This window comes from Piliocolobus tephrosceles, chromosome 1 (genome assembly GCF_002776525.5).
Source record: "Piliocolobus tephrosceles isolate RC106 chromosome 1, ASM277652v3, whole genome shotgun sequence".
In the NCBI taxonomy this organism is placed as follows: domain Eukaryota; kingdom Metazoa; phylum Chordata; class Mammalia; order Primates; family Cercopithecidae; genus Piliocolobus; species Piliocolobus tephrosceles.
Window position 1 is genome coordinate 144,123,464 of NC_045434.1, and position 23,769 is coordinate 144,147,232.

Below are 23,769 nucleotides of genomic sequence, written 5' to 3' on the forward strand. Positions count from 1 at the left end.
GAACTAAGATAATTATTAGCATAAGAAAGGTCTTTTGACCCAAAAAGTTGTTTGAGTGTTTTTGTTTGCGCATTTTGGTTTTTCCTGACTCATATTTTAAAAATTTGAATGTTTATAAGTGTATTAGTTTATGTTTACACTGCTTTTAAAAGCAGTTTATTCGGCCGGGCGCGGTGGCTCAAGCCTGTAATCCCAGCACTTTGGGAGGCCAAGACGGGCGGATCACAAGGTCAGGAGATCGAGACCATCCTGGCTAACATGGTGAAACCCCGTCTCTACTAAAAAATACAAAAAACTAGCCGGGCGAGGTGGCGGGCGCCTGTAGTCCCAGCTACTCGGGAGGCTGAGGCAGGAGAATGGCATAAACCTGGGAGGCGGAGCTTGCAGTGAGCTGAGATCCGGCCACTGCACTCCAGCCCGGGCGACGGAGCGAGATTCCGTCTCAAAAAAAAAAAAAAAAAGCAGTTTATTCAAATATTTTATTATAATCACATTAAGGTTAAGTTTAAACTTACTAAGTAAATGTATTTTAAGAAAAGCATGAAATGCTTCCTAAAATTTGATTTAAAGTGTAGAATATTAAATGAAAAATCTTAATACAATACTGTCAAGTAGAATACTGACCAAACCATGTTTTTAATGGCCCATTTAATTGTAACCATTTTATTCTAAATAGCTCCTAGTATACCCTTGAAACCTTTAGAGAAATTACTGTCTTTTGATTTTAGGAGGGGAAACCATAAAAAGCATAAGCCAACAGTCTGGTGCAAGAATAGAGCTTCAGAGAAATCCTCCACCAAATGCAGATCCTAATATGAAGTTATTTACAATTCGTGGCACTCCACAACAGATAGACTATGCTCGGCAACTCATAGAAGAAAAGATTGGTGTGAGTATACTTTAAACTTTTAATTTATAGTGTAGACTCTTAGATTGTAGTTAAATTAAGATGTTTATTCGAATACATCAAAGGAAAATGTGTAATTACTAGTCTGTATTTATAGATTTCATGATACGTATAATAGATACAATGTGAAGATTTTCCAGCAATGAAAATAACCTAATTAAATGTACAGTTACAGGTTTTGAGAACAACCTTACATTTGAGTGTGGATAGATAGGAGGGTGCAGGCATCATATTAGTGTTATTGTAGGATTTTGGAACATACTTGAAGGACATAGTTAATGGGAATTCATTATTTATTAAGATTTTACTATACTGAACCCCAGCAAGGCAAACAAGATAAATCAGATGCATCTTCCGCTCTGCAGTAGAAAATCATAAATCCTAGCTTTCGGACTGGCTCACACATCATCTGGGGGTTTTAAAATGTAGACTATTTGGGTGCTTCCAACTCCTACACATAATATACAGAGACAGACCTGACTCAAGATGTCTGGGATAGGGCCCAGCATCTGATTTTACACAGATGTTTGGGTTTTTTTCTCCAGAAAAGTTTTCTGTTAGAACAAAAAGTATGAAAGCTTTGACTGCTTTTTTGTAAATGAGGCAGATGGTGTCTTACTGGAGTTTTTAATACAAAGTGTGCAGGGAGCATCTTAAATTATTAATCAGAATTTCCTAGGAAAAATTAGTTTTGGCGTTTGCCATGCTATGGATGGGGTGTGTGCAAAACAAGGTTGACGCTGTTTCTGTGTACTTGGGAAGACAAAAATAGATGTACAAAAGATGCTTAAGGAACATCTTATGAAATGTACACAAACATTGTAAGTTCTGTTGTATGGATAGTTTAATTGTTCAAAAAATGAAGATGTTTGTGGGATAATGATAGGAGGTTGATGCCATGGCAAAAAAAATGAATAGCACATCTTGGTTTTTGATTTTACAGTATTAGCCTCGCATGCATGGATCAGGATTTCTGTTGGATTCATGGTAAAACAAGATTGTTTTAGAGAAGCACTTTGGTGTGGTGATTAAGAGCATGGACTCTGGAGTCAGGTTGCCTGAGTTCAAAATTCTGTGAATCATTTACTGGTTCTGTGACCTTGGAGAAGTTACTCAGGCTTTTCTATGCCTTGGTTTCCTCCTATAAAATGAGGATAATTGTATCTATTTCATAGAGTTGTAGGGATTAAATGAACGTTCACGTGTGTCACTTAAAAGAATGCCTGGCACATAGCCCTAAAAAATGTTGCTACTTTTTCAGTATTATTTTTACTATTTGGATAGACTACATCATGGATAATAAGTGAGAGATGACAACAATTGGAGACTTAAAGAGACAAGTTAATAACTTGTTTCCCTATTTTGCTGTGAGAAGTTTACAACAAAATGTAGTGTTAGCATTTTGTCCAGCATGTCGCCTGGTTGTGTTAACTACTCAGAAGGAGCATTTTAGGACAGTTAAGTGTAATGTCTTTGTTGGCTTAACAAATCATTATTAATTATGTTAAGCATTATTAATTATGATGTGGCATGCATGCATGATAAGGATATAAAATATCCTGATTTATTGAAGGAATTAAAAAGGGAATGTTTGTGCTATTTAGAATTATGATACATGAAAGGCCAAAAAGGATATAAATTATTGATCTGAATGGGGTTTCAGTGACAGAAATAGGTTGTGAGGTGGATTTTAGTTTGATAGTGAACCAACTAGCTGTTAACATTATCAATGAAGTGTTCAGAAGACAATTGATGATACAGGACCCAAACAGTTTGGGAATATATTGTCAAGATGATTGTCTTATGTTAGGCAAGTAGATGTAGAGAGAAGACCTGAAGATAAGGACCTGATATCTGTGATTAAGATGAAAAAAGATAGTAAAAGAATTATAAAAGGAAAGGGATCTACTGCTGTCACAAACAAGCTAAAGGAAATTTAATTGCCAATTTTAATTTAATTTAAATTGCATTTAATTGCTACCGTTATTGATTTTAGTAAATTTCACACATCTCATTATTATGGCAGATAAAATAGTTTTGGCAAAATGAATGAGGAAAGGAAGGAAAACCTAAAATTTGTTGTTTGTGACTATAAGAGGGTAGAAATGGAAGATTATTTGTCCATAGAGTTGTTTAACCATTACTGTGTTTTTTCTGATTTTTCTATGTCTTCCTTTTTTTTTTGTAGGGCCCAGTAAATCCTTTAGGGCCACCTGTACCCCATGGGCCCCATGGCGTCCCAGGCCCCCATGGACCTCCCGGGCCTCCAGGGCCTGGAACTCCAATGGGACCATACAACCCTGCACCTTATAATCCTGGACCACCAGGCCCGGCTCCTCAGTAAGTATTGGGTTTAGTTCTGGGCTTCCCCCCAAAGATTCTAGTTTTTGGACTATATTTTTATACTGAATTTTCTTCTCAGCGGTCCTCCCGCCCCATATGCTCCCCAGGGATGGGGAAATGCATATCCACACTGGCAGCAGCAGGCTCCTCCTGATCCAGGTAAAAAGATGCTTATCATTTGTGTGTTAGCTGTATTGTTCTTCGCTTGTGTTACATTATTAAATTTTCTAGTGTTGATTCAACATTTGTATGCCTCACCTTCACTCACTTTACTCTTTCAACAGTGTTAGGCACTGCCTCAACCCCAGTGTATATAGGACTGACATGAATATGATCTCTGCTTTTATGGAATTCCTTTCAGCTTGCATTTGGCTTATGAGTCGATATAGCAGAATGATAAAAGCTAAAAGCTGCAGGAAAGAGCGCAATATCATAGGTTTTGGATACCAGTGCTATCAAATATGTAGTGTGTTAACTGTGACATTATCTATGAAAAAATGGTTTTTACTCACTTAGAAAATTATGTGATGGGGCCGGGCACTGAGGCTCACGTCTGTAATCCCACCTGTTCAGAAGTCTGAGGCTGAGGGTTGAGACCAGCCTGGGCAACATGGCAAGACCCATCTCTAAAAAAGTTTGTTTTAAATTAGCCAGCCAGGGTGGTATGTGTCTGTATTTCTAGCTCCTCAGAAGGCTGAGGCAGGGGGATTGCTTGAGGCTAGAAGTTCTAGATTGTATTGAGCTGTGGGCGCACCACTGCACTCCCCTGGGCAACAGAATGGGACCCCATCTCTTAAAAGTATATATATATATATGTATATATAAAACAGTCTTACAGAGTGTTAAGTATTTGGGCATTAAACTCCCAAATTGTCAAATAAGATATCGGTTCTAGTACTCCTCATAATGACAACTTCATGTGAGTAAAAATCAGGCCTGTATTTAATAACTGCATGCTAAAACCCAAATACATTTAATTATTTTCTATATTCAGATCTGGATTTTCTATATATATATATAGAAAATATCCTGTTCTATTCTGGCGTCTTTCCATATTCTGTAGTTTGCTTTCCATCTTGGTCAAAGAGTCATTCTTTGAAACCAATTAACATTTATTTATGATCCTTTTTTTTCACCTGCTACCTACCTTTTAGGCCTCTTTCACCAGAGTAGTTTCAAGGAAAATATACTCAATTATGGATTACTTTCTACACATAATATATTTATCCCAAAAAAACTTGAAGTAATTTATGTAAATTAAATTGCTTGGTTAACTTCATAGGAAGTGTGCTGTTTGGAATATGATGACACAGCATGATAGTTACCAAATAATCACAACTTCCATTAATTCAAGGAATGACTTGAGTTGTGCTAGGATATAGGTATGCAAAGTTGGGGTTGTGTTTTATAGCAAAAGAATGCACTCCCAGCATACCAACACTGATAGAAGGGCTCACATGGTACAGAATATAATACTGTAAACACTAATTTTTGGAGAATGAAAGGGCTTTGCTTTCCCTCTTGGCTAATTGGGATGATATAATTAAGTAATAAGATTGAAGAGTTTGAGTAGGTTAAGAGGCAGATTCATACTGGGTAACTTGGATCTGCCAGGATTGTATTTTTGAGCGCTACTGGGTGGAAGCATGATTGAGAAAAAATGATGGGAATAAGAAGTGGAAGTGGTCTTTGTATCACATGTTGACTTTCCCACTTGGAGTAGTAATGAAGTCACTACTATAAAAGCTGGTCAGTGAATGTGGTTGCAGCATGGCCTTTGGGCAAGAAGTAACCCATTTAACTAAAACCAGCTGGTTGGCCCCACTCAGATTTATCAAAGGGTTACTGGGTCTCTGGGGTGGATACTGCTTATATTAGAATAACGTAATGTTTTAATACATGAACTAAAATGTTTCTTTAAAAAAAGAGTGGTCTGTTACGGATTTATGTAGTGGTCAAGAATTTAGACTTCAGAGTCAAATAGACCTAGATCAGTCCTAGTCCTACAGTTTACTAATGGTGAGATGTCAGGCAAGTTTTTGAACTCCTCTAAGCCTGTTTTCTTATCTATAAATTGATCAATGAATGAATCTTGGGTTGAGTGAATATTTAGTAAATTCTTAGTACATACTAGTTACTTATAACTGTGAGACTGGTACTTCAGTATGGTTTACATGTTTGGGTGTAGAAATAACACTTCCTAAAGTCTGTTTTATCTCAAATTCTCTATCCAGGCATAGTGTAAAGTGAAATACCTAGATTTCTTGATTAATATACAGATAATGGCCGGGCGCCATGGCTAACATCTGCAATCCTAGTGCTTTGGGAGGCTGAGGCGGGCAGTTCACTTGAGGTCAGGAGTTGGAGACCAGCCTGACCAACATGGCAAAAACCTGTCTCTACTAAAAATACAAACATTAGCTGGGTGTGGTGGCGGGTGCCTGTAATGCCAGCTACTTGGGAAGCTGAGACAGGAGAATTGCTTGAGAATCGCTCCACTGCATTCCAGCCTGGGCAACAGAGTGAGACACTTCATCTCAAAAAAAATAATAAATACAGGTAATGACACTACTGAGATATGTAAACATCCAACATACAAAAGCAGTACATTGGGCAATTGAGAAAAGCGTGGAGGGTGTCCTAATAACACCTTACAATTATATTACCTTGTAGTTTTCTTTTTCTAGAAATTCTCACTCCTTTTCTCAAACTTGACTAACCTTTGTTAAGCAGCTGGAAATTGCTACTGTTCAGAATGAAAGCGTGATAGAAAATTTAAAAGTTTTAATTGTATGATATTCCTAGTATAAAGGACAGAGTCAAGTTTTTTTCTGGTTTCTAGAAGATTGAGAGGTCTCAAACTGTTTGCACTTCAGTTGATGTGGGAGATGAGTGAGGGTCAGTCAAGTGTAGAGGAAACATAACATAGCTAAAAGCCAAGACATGGGCATAGTGATTTCTGAAAAGTACAAGCCCTGTGTTGTGGCTGGAGCTTGGGTTTTGAAGAGATACAAATGAAGGGAGAGATGAGGCTGAAATGGAAAGGATAAGCCAGGGGATTCAGACTGTTAAAGATGTTGAATGATAGGCTGTACTTAAGCTTTGACCATCCTGAAGATTCTAGAGAATGAAGGATTTCAAGTAGGATGACATCAAGTTTATAACATTCAATGTGAAATAGGATGAAATGTGGCTAATCTTTTTTTAAGATTTTATATTTTCTCTTCATTGAAAATAAGGACAAAGTTCATTGTTCTAAAATAATTGTTTCTTTCTTATGCAGGTTAGCCCCTAGAAATGTTTTTCTTAAGTCATCTTCCAGATAGAGCTGTTTGTGCTTGAGGCGAAACCAATTTAGAAAAAAACAAGGGCACAGGATGGTTTGAGACAGAGCATTGGATTTGGAGCCAAAAGACGTTTATTCATATCCCAGTTATGCAACTCAGTAGTTTTTAACCTGGGAAAGTCACTTGGTCTCTGAGCCTTGGTTTTCTTTAATAAAAGCTGATGGTAACAACAAAAATAATAGAAAATATAAAAGTTTTCGTGTACTTTTTAAAATCTTCTAGTTAATTTTGGGAGCTGTATATTTGCCAGAGGGCTGGGTATGTGGGTGTGTGGGGGTGTGTGTGTGTGTGTGTGTGTGAGAGAGAGAGAGAGAGAGAATTACAGACTTCACATGCAAACCTTGAACTTTCATTTATTCTAGCTAAGGCAGGAACGGATCCAAATTCAGCAGCTTGGGCTGCTTATTATGCTCACTATTATCAACAGCAAGCACAGCCACCACCAGCAGCCCCTGCAGGTGCACCAACTACAACTCAAACTAATGGACAAGGTAACTAAAGAACGTAAATGTGAAAGCCAAAACTTGTGCTTGGAATTATGTATGAACTACATCACTGTATAATACCTAAAATTTCTAACATTATTTAATTATAATTTAAGGAGACTTTTCCTTTTTTAAATTGTTACCTTGAAATAGTTTCAAACTTTCATAAAAGTTATAAGAATACCAGGAGCCACCCATGTAGCCCAGCTGTTAATGTTTTATCCCTTGTTTACTCTTATTACCATCTGTATCATACAAGTGTATGGGTGTGTATTTATTTTAAATATCCATTATAATTAGTTCTGAAGGAAACTAATTATATCCAGTATAATTAGTTCTGAAAGAAATCATTTAAGACTAAACTATAGACACAATGTCCTGTTGGGTACTTCTTCAAAAATATATAACCATCATGCAGCCCTCCAAATCAGTAAGTCAGCATTGATATATTAAGCTCTTTATATCATTATGGATTTCTGATTTTTGCAATGGGTTATATTTTTTAAATATTTTTATAATTTTGATAATCAGATTATCCTAGATTTGGCCAGTCAGGAAGTTATATTCAGGGTGGTGCCTATATCCTTTTGAAATATCTGTCATTCTTTTAAGCACTTCCATACTGTCTGGCACAGTAAGATTGTTATTTTGTGCTTTCTGAGCTCCAACCCTTAAGTCAGCTATTTCTTCAAAGAGCTCTGATTCCTTTTAGTAGAGTATAGTAGTTAGAAACGAGACTTGAGTATGCTTGTTGCTACTGAGGTGTAATTGCTTCTAACTTCTTTCAGCAGATAGAACTAGGAAATATATTTACATAAATGCATACCTACATACACATGCCAAAAAACACATAAACATTGATATATGTATATATTTTTTAGAACTATGTTCATATTACCACATCCATTTCAGCATTTTGGGGTTTTCAAGCCTTTTCCTTTTTTGTACTTGTTTATAAATGGTGAGAAACCTGGGATCCTCAGTGTAACTCCTTATTTAACATGCATTTACTTATATGTTCGACATAACCAGTCTTCCAAACAGGTTGGTTTTCTGTCCACCACCTCTGTACCCCCAGTACCTTCTATCTTTGGCACCAGTAGGGATACCACCACTACTAGTACCTCCCTCCTACCCTCACTGTCACATTGCAGGCCCCTGCCAGCTCCTGCACCCAAGGAAACAGCTAAAACTGCCTTTTAAAAACTTTAATTCTGTTTTTCTGTTTTGTTTTGTTTTGCTTGATCAAGGAGATCAGCAGAATCCAGCCCCAGCTGGACAGGTTGATTATACCAAGGCTTGGGAAGAGTACTACAAGAAAATGGGTATGTTTTATACATTTCTGGAAAATACATACTTAATTAAATTAAAACACAAATTATTCTCTTCAGGAAGAGAATAATTGAATAAAATCACTGGACTCGTAAACATACCAAGACAGTTGCAAATTACAGTTTTTAAATTTGTGGTTATATAGCAAGGAAATATTTTTCTTTCTAATTGCATTTGTCAACCAGTTATTAATTGAAACTAGAAATTTCCTCACTGGCACATACAGTATTAACGTTACTATACTTTTGACAATGACAGTTATATATATTAGTCTGAATGACATAAGGTTAAATTTTAATGTGTCAGGTGAAAATGGATTGTGTGTGATACCGTTACTTTTGCCGCAGGATAAGCAGGTAAGAAGTAATCTGCAGTGACGGAAAGTAACTAAGTGATGGAACCAGAATCTGGCTTCCAAGAGGGTCTGAGTCCCAAGCTTGTCTCCCAAATTTGTCTCTTTAGGGACCATTTGGAACATGATACTATACTTCTAGACAAATCACTATGTTTCAACTGCTTTTGCTCTTTAAAAATTGTTACATACCACAGCTAGATGTCACAAACGAAAGCTAAATTGGTAAGCTTGGTTATCCTTCACTAGCAGAAAAAGAATCTATAGGTGGTAGTTTTGTCATAAGAAACCAGTCTACTTGGGATTCTCAGTGTAAATTTCAATGTTTTCTTTGCCAAAGAATGTTTCTCATTCTCCGCAGAAAGAAAAATTTCCAGAAGAGTGATGATTTTAATCTTCTAGGTGTAAAATTACATATTCTCGATGATAAAGATGTTCTGCACAACTGGTTTCTTTTTAAAGAAAGAAAAAAATTGTTTTTCCTCTTAGAGTGGCTTCCTAGGAGAGTCATATTCCATCTATTTCTGAGACTATAACAGATTAATATATGTTTTTGTGATGTAGCTTAGGCAGATCTATAGTAGCTAAAATTCTGCAAAAAGAAACTTTTAACTTAAAAACAGCATACTCTGATTAAGGTTGGTTACGTAATATATTTTCTGAACTGGGATCCTTTTTAGAATGAATAGGGATGCTATTAATAATCATGTCCTGACAACATTGTGATCGGGACCTGTAATCAACTTAACTTCAGTGAAATAGCATCACCATTTTAAAAGACTTGAGCATGAGCCACGTGCAGTAGCACACACTTGTAGTTCCAGCTGCTAGGGAGGCTAAGGTAGAAGGATCCCTTGAACACAGGGGATTGAGGCCAGCCTTGGCGTCACAGTGAGACCTGATCACATGTTTGGGTCAAAAATCTTCAACTTCTATTTTCTCAATGGGTAATGTTCCCTAGACATGGTCCCCAGTTATTAAGTTATTAAGTAGGTAAAAATAAAGGCTTGTTGATGGATTTAGCCAATTACTGAGGAATGACTTTGACTTCTGTGCTTTATTTTACCTTACTGATTATTTGTAATACAGCCGTTAATACACTTACTGTTTAGTCTTTTATGTTTTACTTTTTTATGTTTTACTCAAAATGAGTGGGTGGGTTGAGTTCTGATTTTTATTGTTAAGGGAAGAAATTCTAATTTTCATTGTTAAGGGAAGAGAAATTGTCTTTACTGTCTTTAGTGTTTTTTCTTTTTTTTTTTTTTTTTACCATTTCCCTGCCAGTTAGAGATACTATGCTATACTGTCTTAAATCCTCTGTAGGAAAACATGGCATAGAAAAATTAAATAATATAATTAAATATTAAATAATAATGCTGTATAAGTAAGGAACCTCCTTATCCCACTTTTTCTATCGTTTTTCTGTAGTACCACAATAATCACCTGTTAATTTTATTTATTTATTTATTTATTTATTTATTTATTTATGTGAGAGGGAGTCTCACTCTCTCGCCTAGGCTGGAGTGCAGCGGCATGATCTCAGCTCACTGCAACCTCCGCCTCCCAGGTTCAAGCAATTCTCCTGCCTCAGCCTCCCAAGTAGCTGGGATTACAGGCGCACGCTACCACGTCTGGCTAATTTTTTTGTGTTTTTAATAGATACAGGGTTTCATCTTGTTGGCCAGGCTGGTCTCAAATTCCTGACCTCAGGTGATCCACCTGCGTCAGCCTGCCAAAGTGTTGGGATTACATGCATGAGCCAGCACACCCAGCCTCACCTGTCAATTTTATGAGCAAAATAGATTAGTTGAAAACAGATGTAGGTTAAGTTTTCCAAAATTAGGTTTATATTTTAAAACAATTCTAAATTCCCCAGGATAACACCAAACTAAGATAATTTTTTTTCTTTTTTTGAGATGGAACCTCTCCCTGTCGCCCAGGCTGGAGTGCAGTGGCACAATCTCGGCTCACTGCAGCATCCACCTCCCAGGTTCAAGCAATTCTTCTGCCTCAGCCTCCCAAGTAGAGAAAATCTTGATAAGATTTCAGAGAGTTATAAGGAATCGCAGCAATCTAAAGATGGGTATTTTTAAAGCTAGAATAGAGGGACCCTTAAGAGAACCTTAAGAGAACAAGCAGGGTTTCAAAGTAGAAAGGAGTAATTCTTGTTTGGAGAAGTGAAGACATTTGAGAAAAGTTTGACTTAAGGAAGTCCCTTATGATAAGGACTGATATAGTAGACCCTGAACCCTTAAGAATCTGGTACCTTAAGCCTAAAGGAGGGTAGAGTGAGACTTGTAGGAAAGGTACAGGTATATAGGAAGACAACTGAATGTGAAAAATCTATTCAAGCAAGGCTGACTCTTAGGCTGTAATAAAATCTTACAGGCTAACTCTACAGCAAGTCTTTTATCTTTTGGATGAAAGAAATTTAAGGCTAAACTTTATAGATTATAATTATAAAACTATAATAAATATTAGATAATGTTCTACTGAAGTGTAAACTCAACTGTCTTGCATCAAACAGTAACTAAGCCATGATCACACCACTACCACTGTGTTCCAGCGTAGGTGACAGAGCAAGACCCTGTCTCAAAACAAAAAAAATCCAGTAACTAAAGAGAATAATAAGGGGAGCAAGGGAAGGCAGTACATGTCTGAAAGGGCAGGGGAAGAGTTCTTTAAAGTCTAAAGTGTTTACTATTAGCTTTCCACAGGGATATAGGAGTTTGCAGAGGTTGTAGTTTTTTAAGGGAACATGGATGGAATTTTCTTGATGAATATGCCTGTTTCTACCATCTTACATCTAAAATGAGTAACTCTTACAGTGGGTTTAAAACCTGGAGAATATTGATTGCTACCTTGATCAGGTTTGGTTTCAAGTGTGCAGCTTGTAAGAGAAAACGTGTGGTTTTATTGCTGTTGTTACACCAGAGTATTTGGCAGTTTTTTAAATATTGAAACCTGTTTCAGATTTGCTTGAATTGTGTCTTGTAAGAGGCAAATAAATGTTCCTCTTTGATTAACAGTTCTTTATAGAAGACAGGAAAATATGATAATTTTTAATAGTATATGAGAGTTCTCTGTTACCCAAGAAAAGAGGGTTTGTTTCATGCATTTTTAAAGAATCATAAATCTTAAATTCTTTCACTCAGTTGCTTTGATTCTGTCACCTATGGACAGGTTTCTGAAACTAGGAAATTGGCCTTGTTGGCAACATCATACAAACATAGAAACAGCTTCCTATATGTCCATGTTCCAGTACTTTTGTCTGTGGCAATTATTTCACAAAGCCAAGTGAGTTACAAATGAAATAAAATAGTGCTTAAGTAAAGAAACTGAATAGGAAAACACATCTCCTCAATTTTTTATTTAGAAAATTATATACCTTCAGAAATTGGGGAAATTAGGTACCACTCAGCTTCGTTCATCATTTTTTAAAAGTTTGCTGTATGTGCTTTATATGTACTTTTTTTGTATGAACCATTTCAATGTAAGTTGCAGACAAGACAGTTGGCTCTAAAGAAACTCAATGTCTGGGCACAGTGATTCACGCCTGTAATCCCAGGACTTTTGGGAGGCCAAGGCAGGTGGATCACTTTAGCCCAGGAGTTAAAAGACCAGCCTGGACAACGCAGCAAAACCCCATCTCTGCAAAAAAAGAGAAAAATGTCAGCTAGGCATGGTGGGCTTGTAGTCCCAGCTACTCTAGAGGCGGAGGTGGGAGGATCACCTGAGCCCTGGGAGGTCGAGGCTGCAGTGAGCCATGAATGCACCGCTGCACTCCAGCGTGGGTGGCATAGTGAGACCCTGTCTGAAAATAAATACCCTCAATATTATCACAAACATATAGACTATATTTAAATTTCCATAGTTGTCAGGAATATGTCTTTCATCGTCTGTGTGTTTTGTTAAATTCAGAGTACATTCAAAGATTCTTGCATTGCATTTCATTGTTATATTTCTTTAGTCTCTTAATTCAGCGAAGTCACCTCATTTGGAAAAAGACCTGATCGTGAAAGCTGAGTTTTATGTGTTTCATTGATCTTGTTCTTTATTCCTTGTCAGGTTACTTTTAATACCATTGTGTTGTAATTGGAATAAATTATTGATACTTTTAACATCTTATTACTAATCTATGTGTGTGTGTGTGTATATGTACGTACACTTTATAGGTTACTAATCAGGAAAAAGTCTTGGCTAGGTCTTAAAATAATAAAATCTTTAAATCATTGCAATTAAGTGGGGTTTTTTTTTTGTTTTTAATTCTGGAATCCAATCAAGATTATGCCTAAATCTTTACCTTCCTTAGCTAAAGCAGTGTGGATTTGGGGTTGATTTTGTTTTTTTTACTAATAATGACGCTTTAGAACTAAACATTATGATTAATTATAAGGCAAAAAGAAAATAAAGAGCGTTTTTTTAATTGCAGAGTAGTTTCCTGACACTACTAATGAATATTTTAAATAAAACGAGTAATTCTGACCCTCTGTGCTTTTGTCTTATGATTGTAATTTAATATTAAAATTTAGGGGGTTTTTTTTAGGTCAACTTAAACGGGAGTAATTCTGACCCTCTGTGCTTTTGTCTTATGATTGTAATTTAATATTAAAATTCAGGGGGGTTTTTTTAGGTCAACAAGGGCAGACACAAGATTATTCAAAGGCTTGGGAGAAATTTTACAAGAAGTGAGGTATTGTTTTTATTGGAAATGAGATGTTGGACTTTTAATTGTGCTTACAGCAACAAAATTCTTTTTTTTTTTTTTTTTTTCCAAAGGTCAAGCAGTTCCTGCTCCGACTGGGGCTCCTCCAGGTGGTCAGCCAGATTATAGTGCAGCCTGGGCTGAGTATTATAGACAACAAGCAGCCTATTATGCCCAGACAAGTCCCCAGGGAATGCCACAGCATCCTCCAGCACCTCAGGTATAACGTAATTGCTAATTTGTTGATTTCTACTCCAGTCTGTTTTCTGCATGTTTACTGTTTGTCTGTTTGGGAGTGTTTGCCTTTTAAATTTTTATCTGGCAAAGTATAACTATTTAAATGAAGTACTAAAGTGTATTGTTTGGGTTTTTTTGTTTGTTTTTTATAATGTTTTCCAGCATCTGAGTGCTGAATATTTCTGCAATGCCTTTGATTTTAAAAATAAATTTTCTTCCCCCAGGGATTTGCAAATCATGCAAGAAGCTACCACCATTTATATTAACCAGTTTTTCTTTCTTAAAGGATTCACTCCTGAATTAGCTCCATTTCAAGGATTTTCTTTAACTTTTTGTGTATTTCTTATGTATCTCTTCTGCACAGGGCCAATAATAAGAAGTGGACAATACAGTATTTGCTTCATTGTGTGGGGGAAAAAAACCTTTGTTAAATATATGGATGCAGACGACTTGATGAAGATCTTAATTTTGTTTTTGGTTTAAAATAGTGTTTTTTTTTTGTTTTTGTTTTTTTTTTTTGCAAATGTACAAAATATCTATCACTACTGATAGGAGGTTAATATTTCTGTGTAGAAATGAAAATTGGTTTGTTTTTAGTATTTAGTGTAGATGTACACATTCCAGCAAATGTATTTGCAATTATGTGGTTGATGCTTTGTGATATAAATGTACTTTTTCAATGTATACTTTCACTTTTAAAATGCCTGTTTTGTGCTTTACAATAAATGATATGAAACCTCCTGTGTCGGTAAGTTGGATATGTGGGTATTTAAAGGATTCATAATTTCTTAGCAATGATAAATTAAGATACATATACACAAATATATAAGCTTTCCCCATGAAATATTGAGTTTTTAAACACTGGCATGTTTTTCCCCCCTTGCAGTATAGTGGTAGATTGGAGGATCTTTTCCATTTATTGTATTTGGCTCTTTCAGCACAAGTAATCCTGGTATCTTCATTTTTTTCCTTCTGTTTGATTAAAAACTGCATGTGTGTACAATGATCTTCTGGCATACTTCCATTGCATTAACAGTGAAATTTCCTTTTTATACATGACCACTGTTTCAGACCTGTACTGCTGCTATAACAGTTAACCTTTCTGTTCTTAATTTGATAATACTTGATTTCCAAGACTGTTTCGGCATAACTAATTTTAAACAGTTTTCAGATAGTGAATATGAGTAGTCTAATAAGAACAGTTTTTTTTCCATGTAAAGCAACTCTTTCAATGTATATAATAGTGTGTTTCTTTCTAAATTTAGGATAGAAAAGTGAATAGTGTGCAAAAAGTATAGCTACATTGCATCTGCCATTGAAACATAAATGGGGTATGGAAACGTTCAAGCTTTTTTTTTTTTTCCTTTAAGCAGTATAGATAAGCTTTGTTTTGTAAATGCACAAGTCCAATCATTGAATCAACTTAATTTTTTTATGTACTTGAAGTCATTTTATTACTCTTTAACACTCATGCTGAAGTTCTGATATTTTGTTGAAATCCATTGTTTTACTCTTTGCATATTTGTTGGCTCTTTGCATATTAATATATTAGACTACATGCAAATACAGTCTGTCTTGCCATTGTCTGTTGAAGTGCAGGTTTGATCCAGCCAGTATAGAACTAGCTCTGTAGGGGTGAGGAGGACTGTGCTGTGTATCATCCTTGATTGTGTTCCTTCAAGGAGCATTGCACTGTAAGTACATCAGAATGACAAATTGATGAACTGCAACAGTATCTTTTTGTCAATGTTCCACATAATGCAAATGCCATACTTTGTGTGAATATTATGTTGGAATACAGTGCTGATATCTTGGAAAACCATAACTGCTTCTTAATTTAACATAGAATAATACATAGTTCTGTATTTTTTTTAAAGTGAGCTTAATGGGTAAGTATTTTTTATATGCTTTAGCTATAGCTAAAGAAAACTGATACTTAACAAAGTTGAATAGTATTATTCACTGGTGCTCCTGAAATATTGTTTTTCAGTGTAAAATATGCATATATTCTATATTTAATATGAAAGTCTTGAAATGTATCAGACAGAAGGGGATTTCAGTTTGCAAATAATGAGCAATGTAGCAATTTTAACACATTTCATAAATATATATTTTGTCATTGGTGGGGAGCACCATTTGTTGTTTTGAATATACTTTAAAGGAAGAGGTACAAGGACATAAATGTTGAGATTACCTACAGGATGGAAATAGCAGTACAGTTCATTATAGATATTTTGAAATGTTTTTGATTGTTTTATATAACCTAGAGTGACTTCCCTTACCCTTATTTAGATCTGGATATATAGTTCTAGTTTGAAGTTTAATAGTTAAGGAGTTAGCTATTTGTTATCTTTAAGAGTAGGGTATTGACGTGAGCAATTGCAGTATTTTGCATGATACTGTTTTATAGATGACCTTTTAGGAAAGTGGTGCATTTATTAATTGAACTGAAGAAGTAGTTCAGTTGAATTCAGTATCATAACTCACAAATTGGAGGCTGTTGATTTTGATTCATTTAAGGTTTAAAATCTTTATTAATTGCAAACAGTGCAATTATTTATACTTCACAGTGCCTTCCCAGACCTTCCACCTTAGGTTCTGCTGCAAAAAGCACCAGGTAAGCACAACCTAAGGACATATATAAATAAATATTTCAGTACATTAATGTTGTCCCTGTGAGGTTTTTGTGGTTGTGTATTCAAAGGCAATCTGCTACTGCTTCCCCAAAATGTATTTTGTTATTTTATGCTACCATCTTAGTGGAAAGTCTGTAAGTTGTTAAAGCAACTGTTTACATTTCTGGGTAATGTTTTTTATGTTACTTTTTTTTTTTTTTTATGAAGACAAGAAAATGATGAGTAGATTGCTGCAGTAATTGATCTACATCCAAACCTTTTTGTATTTTTTCCCCAAATATAGAAGTGTTAAGATTAAGAAAGGACAATTACACAGTTTTCAAGATTTAGGAAATCACTTGTTTAGAAACTTCAACAGCCTTCACAATCTGTTTTATATGATGGACAGAAAATTTCTTTGCCCTCCCAAACTATAATTTCTTTATTTTTTTCTTAAACTATAATAATTCAGTAAGGATATTATGGGTTACAATTTTATTATGATTTTTTTCTTAGACAAAATTTATATGCTGAAAAAGGAAAAAGTTATAAGGCAGTATGTTTTGATAAAAGGCATGTGCATCAGTGAAATGTTAACGGTACAGCAAATAACCTTTCATAATCTGTAGCAATCAGTATTTTTCTGATTTAATAATATTTTAATAACTGACGCTGCATTTATTTAATTTTTTTGCCAGTTTAAAATGTTTGTGTGTTTTTATAGATGATTTTAACTGGTACATATTTTGAGTTAAGATGAATGTATGAAAGCAGCATCTTATCAGTTTTGTTTATTCAATTTCTAAAATGTGCTGATCCTTTTAAAACTCCTGCTTATCTCTGCAACAAAGAAAAATATTCAAAAATACTGCCTTCATTTTCACACACAGTGCTGAAGATGCTGCAAGCACCAAATCATAGCTCATAAAATCAGGTCCTGAGATAGTTACCCATAAAGAGGAATCCTTTGAGTGTATGCCATTGGTGAGCCGATGAGCATGGACCATAGAAGGGCTCAATGTAGAAGGTAAAATTGGCAAATCATAATTGAGAAATATGAAATGTATTCCCATACATAATATGGTATAGGGTGTAATGTACCTGCTTTTGATCACTTTTCATTTTAAAGTGCTATTCACTTGATCTTAAATGTTCCATGAACTGTTAAATTTCTTAAGTTACATAGTTACTACACCACATTTATGTGTATGTTATGTTTTAATAGTCAATGATAGGTATGTAAATATAAAGGGACTCAATGAAACTTGAGAGCCTGTCGAGTTTTGGTTAGTTGTAGATTGCATTTTTATTAAACAAAAATATAGATAGATGAATGATAATAGATATTGGGGCACTGTTTCTGTCTCATGAGAATTCTTTTATTCATTACCATAAGCCTTCACTGATAATATAAGCATTATTTTAAATGACGCTGGTCTTAAATCTGAAATAAATGGAAAGCAGAAAAGGTGAGCCAGTTGATTTGAATGCATTGGATATTAGTGTTAGAAACAATGTATAGTTTAGATTGAAATTGAACTGACTTATTTAGCACTTAAACAAAAATTTGACCATGTTTTTAGTTTTTTTTAAGACAGCTTAGTGTGGTGATACTTAGAATTCTATGGTTTGATGTTTCTTTTAGAAATGAGAAGTATAGTTTTATTTTTTAATATAAAAATGGTTTTAATACTAAAACTAGTAATTTAATACTAGTTGTTTATAAACATTGTAAAATATATCTTTTAAACAAATTATCTTGGTAGTTAATTCATAAGGGTGGGTTTGGGTAGGAATAGCAGAGTACCTTCAGAGGGAAAGGGGAGTAATTCAGAAGTGATAGCATTTTGTTTGAATACTCTGCCAGTAAAATCAGCCCTACTTAGAAAGTTATCTGTTGTGTAGAATAATGATGTATAGTTTACTAATCAGTGAGGATGTCTTGTTTTTATTTTCTGCAAACTCTGCCTCACTTTAAAATGCATTTTAACAATACCTAATTAAAGATAATTTTGGTTCTGAAAATAACCTTATTTTTTGTTGAGTTAGTGACTTCATTTTTCTTGTCACAATATAAGCTTTTGAGGGATTTTTTTAAATTGGTGCTTTTAATAAGCAAATCCCAGGGTTTTATTTTCTTCAGTGATACCCCTATAGAAACTCTTAAATGTATTTGCGCATATATATATTTTTTTTCTTATGCATGCTCGATGCATTTTCGTCCTGAGAAAAATGTTCTCTACAGAAACTACCCGTGTGTAAAAAGAAGATTGGCTTAAAATGGCTACTGTGATGGGAACAGTGTCTTAGGGAGATGCAGCTTGGACTTGAGGTAAATTGAATACTTTACAAACTGTGGTTTAGAGTTTGCTTTAATGACATTGTATGTAAAAGGTCACATGTTAGCTGTAATTTTGTATTCATTATGGTTTCCTCAATAAATAAATGTACATTGATGAATATTATAAGGGAGTGCTTTGTGGTTTTTTTATACATATATTACTTGGTAAAATTTTCTACTTGACTGGGTTTTTTTTAATGTTTACTGTAAGAAGAGATGATTTTTAAAAAGTTCTAATGATAAAGGGGTACCATCTGGTTGCGCAGGTCTTTTTAAAATACAGAAAGACTTTTAAATACAGAAGTTACTTTATTTGGGTTCACATTGTAAAATAAAATTGTCTTCCAGAAAATTAAAATATAAAACAACTTAATAGAACATAATAGCTAATTATTTACAAACTCATTTTAAAGACTAGAATTTTAAATTGAAGGTTGTTCCACTTTTTCCCTAAGTCTGATACACTTAGATCTTGAAACCTTCAGCTATGTTGAAAGTGTTTTCTCTTCGGTGAACTATTAATACAAAATTTTTTTATTAAAATATTATTTGCTCAGGCAAGATCACATAAATTTGCTTTATAAATTTAATTATATATTACGTTCGAAAAATAACATGTTTAATATCCTAAACACTCAACACTGTATAGGCAGTCTTTCTTAAAAGTCCTTTAATTTTTGTTTTTCTCCATGCTCCTCCCCTTTTCCTCTAAAAGGAGTGACACTTTTCCCCACCCCGCTCCAATCCCAATATATCTGCTTCAGAAAGACTTTGAAACCACCACCAAAATGGTATACTACTAAAGAAAAAGTCCACTCAAATTGATAGGTTCCAAATTAATTATCTCAGCTATTTCAGCCTAATTTTAGGTGTAAAAAGCTCAGAAATGCCATTCCTTCATGCAAAATAATGTATTCTACTTAGGGGTGTGTGTGTGTGTTTTTAACATAGTTGCTGTAAACGTCTATGGGAAATACACAGCCTTTATAATAGGTTCTGACAGAATAATTAATTCCCCCCCTCCCGTAAGTACATTTTATTGACTGTTACTGCATAATAGGCGATAAATCTGATGCTTATTTGGAAAAGAAGAAGGCATTCTTTAGATGAGCTGTGTTTTGAAGACTGTTACAAAAAGGAATAAGAAGTCAACATAGTGGCACTCCTGGTTTCCTCTTTTGGCCCCACCACAGAAAAGATGGATGTAGTAAGAAAGCTGAAGTGAAAGAGAAAGTTCCAAGGAGAGGGAAGGGGAGCTAGTAGTCATCAGCTAAAAAAGAGAAGAAAAGTGATTTTAAGGAAAAAAAAAAAAATAATAGAATAAAAGATAAAAAGTGATTAATTCTTACTTTCAATGGTAAGAATACAGGTACTAGCTGCAGATCCTTTATTGTTGACTGCTTTACACATATACTCTCCTCCATCTTCTGGGAAAGTTTCTGGTAAGTAAAGGCAGTAAGTTTCTCCCCTTTCAATATATTGATAATCTTCTCCATCCTGCAATATTTCTCCTTCAAACCACCATGTAATTTCTGGTTTGGGTTCTCCTGTTACTTTAACAGTAAATCTGACTGGCTCACTGTCTACAACTGACGTGTTTTTAAGAGGCTTCTTGAACCATGGAGCCCCTGATCTGGTTTGCTCTTCATCTTCAGTAGTGGAGCCATTCATGATGCTACCTTCTTCCTCCTCCTCCTCTTCTCTTTTCTATATTAAAATAAATGGATTCAGGTTGGCATTTATAATATAGTATTTTCAGGGCAGCTATTTAGTAACAATTTTGAAGTGAAATTTGTTTTTTAAGTAAAGAACATAAAAGTATGCCTACTACAAAGTATACTTAACAGTACATTCCAGTGACTTGAAAGAAAGCTATTAAAACATTTTTTTTAACCCACCTAATTATAAAACTGTGGATTTTAAGAGGGCATCTTTGGAAAATAAAGGATATGTAAGCCTGGTACCTTTTGTAGTGCTGCATCAATTTCCCTTTGTTCAAACTGCATGCGTAGTAACTTTTGTTCTTCAATTCTTCTTTGTTCTTCTTCTTCTCTTGCCTTAGCCATTTGTTCAAATCTAGCTTTCATATTCACTTTGTGAGTAAATGGAGCCTCGCTTTTTCTTGCAGGCCTAACATCAACATCATCTTCCTGCAAGAAAGTGGGCCAAGATTATCAATTGCTTGCCTTCTAAAAACCAAGTTTCTAAAGTTGTTGCTTAGAAGCACAAAATGATTAACATGTTTGTAATGCATATTTTGGCTACACTGCAGACATTCAGATTTTTTCTGACTCCCCAGTTCAGGAAAAGTGATAGGTATATTTAATGAAGCATTCTCTTAGTTATAGTCTTTTTCTCCAAATGTCACTGGGACATTGGGACAATAATATCACTGGGATCCTAGCCCATCTGTCCTACCAACTCTGCTTGGTTTTGATAGCACTTAATTGAAAAAGGTCGGAATACTATACATTCTAAATAATTGTTAAAAATACTCCCTTGATTCCCTTAAGTCCATACCATTCCCTACTACATAATAGGAGAAAATCTGTTCTTTCTCACTTAATGATTTTCCTTCTTGACCCTTCTTAGAACTACGTCCCTGTGAATTCCATCCAAATAATGTATTAATGGTGAAATGGCAGGGAAAGGGTGTTTACAACTAACAGAGACAACTGTTGAAAAGAGGCAATGACTGAAACATGGGGGAATGACTACGTAAAATATGTTTATGTCATCTGAGGGGTGAGTTGGAAGCCATGGTAATAAGGGAGTGATTTAAGAGCAGAGTCTCAACTGTCAAATAGTGTGTCTAGGAAAATAATTTGGTAATGATAAGGTCTTTTAGAGCACTTTTGGTGGAGTGGGGTTAATGTGGGTAGTTAATTCATGGTTTCTAAAGTACTTCAGTTGTAGTTGACTTTTGGTTTCTAACTAGGCATTTGTGGATCTAGTTGGAAATCTCACCATTTATATTTCATAGTACTATGAAGAAATTGCTCCAGGTTGCCACATCCAACTAAAGGGAAATTTGAAACAAGTGCTAGTTTAATTGCCTATATAAGAAAAATCTTGGTTTGGGTGTTTCACTTCCGTTTGAGGTGTTGCACCTCATACCTCGTACCTATCTCATTTCCGATGTAAGGAGTAGGAGGTTAAAAAAGTTGGATCGTTTTTCTGGCTCTGCATTATATTTTTTATTTGATGTTGGAAAATCATGGGACATCAGACAGCCTGCTACCTGATGTGTCGATTCTTTTTTGTGCCATTATTTACCTTCAGTTGATAAATATAATGCCTGACTATGGTTGTTGCTAATGAATGAATGAATCGCTTTTTTTAAAAAAATATTATATATGAAAGACTAAGAAAAATACATGTTAAACCATGATTTGCTTACTGTAGTTTTATCTGAACAGACTTCTGAGACTTAAAAAGGACCTCTTTGTTCACAGTATACACTTTTTTGTTGTTTACCAAATGAACCTTTAAGATGGAATATTTCAGCAGGTACAAAAATTGCTATTCTGAGTCCCTCCCCGTTAATAACTTGCCTTTCAGATTTTGGCCTGTTTATGCAAATTCATAACTATTCATTTAGCTGCCTCAAACCTGCATTTAGAAAATAAATTTGAGTAAGTAAAATAATTTCTCTTGAGCTGAAAATTTATGAGCAGTCCTTCAATCAAGTACAGTTGTCAACTTTTCTTGAGCTGCTAAAAAGCCAGGTTAAAACATGTTTCTGGGAAAGAAATCTAAGAGAGTAATATAAATGGAACTCTGTGTAGGTACATTCTTTATAGGGCATTGGTGCTCTCAGCCCATGAATGTTAAAAGTCAGCAGTTAGGCAGTGTATTTTCCTTGAGATACAATGGGGCATAAGATAATTTTGGAGTAGACTTTATTAGAAACTCTAGAAATTCAAACGTTATATAAGGCATATAAGTACCAAATGAGGGGTACATGTTTAAGTGCTACAGGAGCTGGGATGGAATTCTCTGATTAGGTAAGGTTATATAAATGAGTTGAGCCTTGACAGAATATAAACATTTTGAAGACACACTGAACATTGATATTTCTCGCTCTGTCACCCAGGCTGGAGTGCAGTGGCATGATCTTGTCTCACAGCAACCCCCGCCTCCCGGGTTCAAGCTGTTCTCCTGCCTCAGCCTCCTGTGTAGCTGGGATTATAGGCGTCTGCCACCACGTCCAGCTAATTTTTGTGTTTTTAGTAGAGACAGTGTATCGCCATGTTGGCCAGGCTGGTCTCGAACTCCTGACCTCAGGTGATCCACCACGCTCAGCCGTTAACCAGGTTTTTTTTTTTTTTTTTTTTTTTTGAGACGCAGTCTCACTCTGTTGCCCAGGCAGGAGTGCAGTGGCGCGATCTCGGCTCACTGCAAGCTCCGCTTCCCGGGTTCCCGCCATTCTCCTGCCTCAGCCTCCCGAGTAGCTGGGACTACAGGCGCCTGCAACCGCGCCCGGCTAATTTTTTGTATTTTTAGTAGAGACGGGGTTTCACCGTGTTAGCCAGGATGGTCTCGATCTCCTGACTGTGATCTGCCTGCCTCGGCCTCCCAAAGTGCTGGGATTACAGGCGTGAGCCACCGCACCCGGCCATTAACCAGTTTTTAAATAACGAGTTCAATCACCTTTAACCCAGAAAGGTATGATAGGAGGGACTTCATTGTCCTCCAGACAATGGATATTCTGATGGGGTATAAAAGTTCAGCCATGTACTAATATCACATCCATGTATACTAGAGTAACAGCAATAAAACAAGAAGTCACTTACCTTATTTTTGTTTTTCTTACCTACATATTTTGTAGGTATAGCTATGACTGCTAAAGTTTCACTACCGGTGACAAAAGGAAGTAAGTGCATGCTGATTGAACTTTTCTTTACCTTCCATGTTACACCTATAAATACTGATCTTGGGCCATTCATCCACTAAATGTTGATGTTCTCCAGGGTTTAATTCACTTTCAACAATTAACTTTCTAAGCAGCTTTATCTACTTGTACTTTCCATTGCTATCCATAAAAGTTAGAATCTGCTTGCCTCTCACCTTAGTTCAGGACCTTTGTTAGACTGCCTTTACCT

At 35.4% G+C, this 23,769-nt stretch overlaps 2 protein-coding genes across 12 annotated transcripts in view; one reads left to right on the top strand and one right to left on the bottom strand.

The window, feature by feature from the left end:
- FUBP1 (far upstream element binding protein 1) overlaps positions 1-18,788 on the top strand; it is a 40,498-nt gene extending 21,710 nt beyond the window's left edge. For 3 of the 8 annotated variants that reach the window (XM_023208937.3, XM_023208958.3, XM_023208968.2), the window contains 7 exons: positions 729-889; positions 3,096-3,247; positions 3,330-3,409; positions 6,960-7,088; positions 8,333-8,407; positions 13,546-13,691; positions 14,073-18,788. In XM_023208937.3, coding sequence (XP_023064705.1) covers positions 729-889; positions 3,096-3,247; positions 3,330-3,409; positions 6,960-7,088; positions 8,333-8,407; positions 13,546-13,691; positions 14,073-14,081 — 752 coding nt within the window. In that variant the 3' untranslated portion in view covers positions 14,082-18,788. The remainder of the gene's footprint in view (positions 1-728; positions 890-3,095; positions 3,248-3,329; positions 3,410-6,959; positions 7,089-8,332; positions 8,408-13,545; positions 13,692-14,072) is intronic. The other 5 variants (XR_002731032.3, XR_002731030.3, XR_002731029.3 and 2 more) reach the window with 5 other exon arrangements.
- A 165-nt stretch (positions 18,789-18,953) lies between these two features.
- NEXN (nexilin F-actin binding protein) overlaps positions 18,954-23,769 on the bottom strand; it is a 56,001-nt gene continuing 51,185 nt past the window's right edge. For 3 of the 4 annotated variants that reach the window (XM_023209008.2, XM_023208989.2, XM_023209000.1), the window contains 2 exons: positions 20,629-20,814; positions 19,609-20,371 (listed from right to left, as the gene is read on the bottom strand). In XM_023209008.2, coding sequence (XP_023064776.1) covers positions 20,003-20,371; positions 20,629-20,814 — 555 coding nt within the window. In that variant the 3' untranslated portion in view covers positions 19,609-20,002. Of the gene's footprint in view, positions 20,372-20,628; positions 20,815-23,769 lie in introns of all 4 variants that reach the window. The other variant, XM_023208980.2, reaches the window with a different exon arrangement.